At 40.1% G+C, this 2543-nt stretch overlaps 1 protein-coding gene across 1 annotated transcript; it reads right to left on the minus strand.

Moving 5' to 3' along the window:
• LOC104728660 (kinesin-like protein KIN-7I) lies at positions 3 to 2463 on the minus strand (the record flags this gene model as incomplete). The annotated part of the gene is made up of 7 exons (XM_010447615.1): positions 3 to 1121; positions 1223 to 1559; positions 1643 to 1767; positions 1872 to 1934; positions 2014 to 2081; positions 2154 to 2235; positions 2323 to 2463. Coding segments are annotated over 7 exons (1935 nt in total), but the record flags the coding sequence as incomplete, so codon positions are not given.

The raw sequence follows: 2543 nt of genomic DNA on the forward strand, positions 1-2543 counted from the left end.
GTGTTGTTGTCAATATCATCTGTCCCAATATTTTTGCAGACAGATGATTCGTTGTAATCTCTGTTGGTGTCTTGATGCAGTTCTCTCTCCCACTTATCTCCAGATGTCGCATCCTCATCTAACTTAGCATCATCGGGTGTTAACTCCACTTCGACTGTCTCTTCTGGTTGCTTCTTCGTAGGGAGTGAAATCAATTCACAGTCTTCATTTGATTGTTGTTCTGACTGAACATTTTCTTCCAAATCCGAATTCTTTAAATTTAAGTCATATATCTCAGGCTTAGCGTTTAGACACAACTCTACATCTATAGTTTTCAAGGATAAGTCAACATAATCCTTTTCTGCAGGTGTGCTAATCTCCATTTCTTCATTCTCGGCTTTCTCATTACCCGTAGAAGAGTTATAGCTTTGTTCGTATCCCAGCGCTGATAAAGTTTCTTCCTTTTCTGCAGGTGTGCTTATATCCATGTCTTCATTCTCAGCTTTCTCATTACCCGTAGAAGAGTTATAGTTTTGTTCGTATTCCAGAGCTGATAAAGGTTCTTCCTTTTCTGTAGGTGTGCTAAGTTCCACGTCTTCATTCTCGGCTCTCACATTACCCATAGAGTTATAGCTTTCTTCGTATTCTAGAGTTGGTAATGTTTCTTCCTTCCTAGGTGAGAGAAACTCAGAGATAGCTTTCTTATCCACTATGTCGTCTAGTGAGACATGGCTTTTGACTGCTGCTGGTTGTCCACTACTCAGCTCAGCTTCAGGTTCAATGCATCTAACTTCTTTGCACACATCTTCCAGTTTTTCGTCAGTTATTTGAACCATCTCCTCCCAGCCATCGTACAGGTTATGCCTCGGAAATTGAGGCGTATTATCATCAAGCAGGAAATCATCTTCTTCAGTATTTTCCAAAAACTCAAAGTTCCTCTTGGTTAAGTTATTGATAGGTTCTCCAAGATCTGTTAAATCATAGCTTCTTCTTCGGAGATCGGCATCAAAATCCATGGAGCTAAACATGGATTGTTCATCCATCCTAGAAGACCGCTCTTCTGCTGATGATTTAAGTAAATTCTCTACCTGGGATTGAGCTACATCACGTTGCCATTTTAATTCTTTCATTTGTTCCTCCATCTGCAGTTTATGGTCAGAAGTTTCAAAGTGTTAAATAGACTTCTTAGTGGGAAAAGGAGAGCAATGTAATAAAGAAGCATTCAAGAGATCAGTGGAATCACTTTTGCAATCACTTCCTCTTTCTGTTTCAGCAAAGAATAGAAGTCAGAGTCTCCAGAAGCAGATCCTAGATTTTTCAACTCATTCTCCATTCGAGCCAGTTCTTTTTGCAATTGCCTCACCAAAGCCTTCTCAGACACAACCAGATTGACCTGAGCATTTGTCGTCACCTCTTTAGCGCAGATTGCAAAGAGAAGGGTGTTTCTCGACTGTTCAACATGGCTACGTGCAGGGCTCATAGTGCATACGATAGCTGTTCTTGCATTTCCTCCCAAAGAGTTCTGAAGGATCCGAGTAAGCTTTGAGTCTCGAAACGGTATGTGCCCGTTTTTACCTTTACTGCACTTCAAAATAATTACACTGTCTGTTAAAATACCACAATTTTGGTAGAAGAGGATTTTCCTAATGACATATAACCGAACCTTAGTTTGCGGATGACTGTTCCAAGAGTAAGTAAACTCCTGTTTATATGACAACCTTCTTTCAATCTTGTCCCAGCAGATAAAGTCTGAGAAGCACGTTCACTTCCAGCGAGATCAACAAAGCACTTGAGAGGCAAAGAATCAAAAACAATTGTCATCAGAGAAAGAAAAAAGGTTAAAAGCTCAATCAAATCTAAAACAGTAATTAATGATTGTAATTGTACAATACCACAGACGCTGCAAGAGTGCTGGAGTTGTCAGGAGAATATTCTCGACCAGTACTTTCGATCGTCTGCAAGAAATGCATCGTTTAGCATAGCGAGAATGAAAAGTTGGAATCAAACAAAAAGGGATGGATTGATTGAGAGTACCAGCCGGAGTATTTGATGTGATCTTGAACTAGTTTCATTCAAAGAGGTTTCTCCAATCTTCCTCTGAGCTGCAACAAAACTGATACATTAGTTAACGTTCAAATTAACCGAAACAATTGTAAGCCTGGCGTGTTACTCACTCTCACAGACTGTAAGAAGTTCCTCTAAATGTGTTCTGTCCTGGATGGTCTCCTCAATAAGTTTCTCAACGACGGTTCCTCTCTGGTAAAGCAAGCGGATGGAAATGAGTGGGTCTAACAATATATGATAGAGTGTATATCATAACATCGAAAAACAAGTAATGTGTACCTCTGGATCATCAAGAAGCCTCAGTGGGTTGTTATCCCCACTTAAGAGATCCCTCACAGCTTCATTGTAGATCTCAATTGCAGAGAATTTGAGAGTGAATTCGCGTTCTGTATGCTGAAGAAAATGAAAAAGAAGAGTGGTTTATTTGGTGGTACTTACGGAGGAAGCAATAAGAGACAGAGAGAGAGAGAGAGAGAGAGAGAGAGAGAGAGAGAGAGAGA

Source organism: Camelina sativa, chromosome 11 (genome assembly GCF_000633955.1).
Source record: "Camelina sativa cultivar DH55 chromosome 11, Cs, whole genome shotgun sequence".
NCBI lineage: Eukaryota > Viridiplantae > Streptophyta > Magnoliopsida > Brassicales > Brassicaceae > Camelina > Camelina sativa.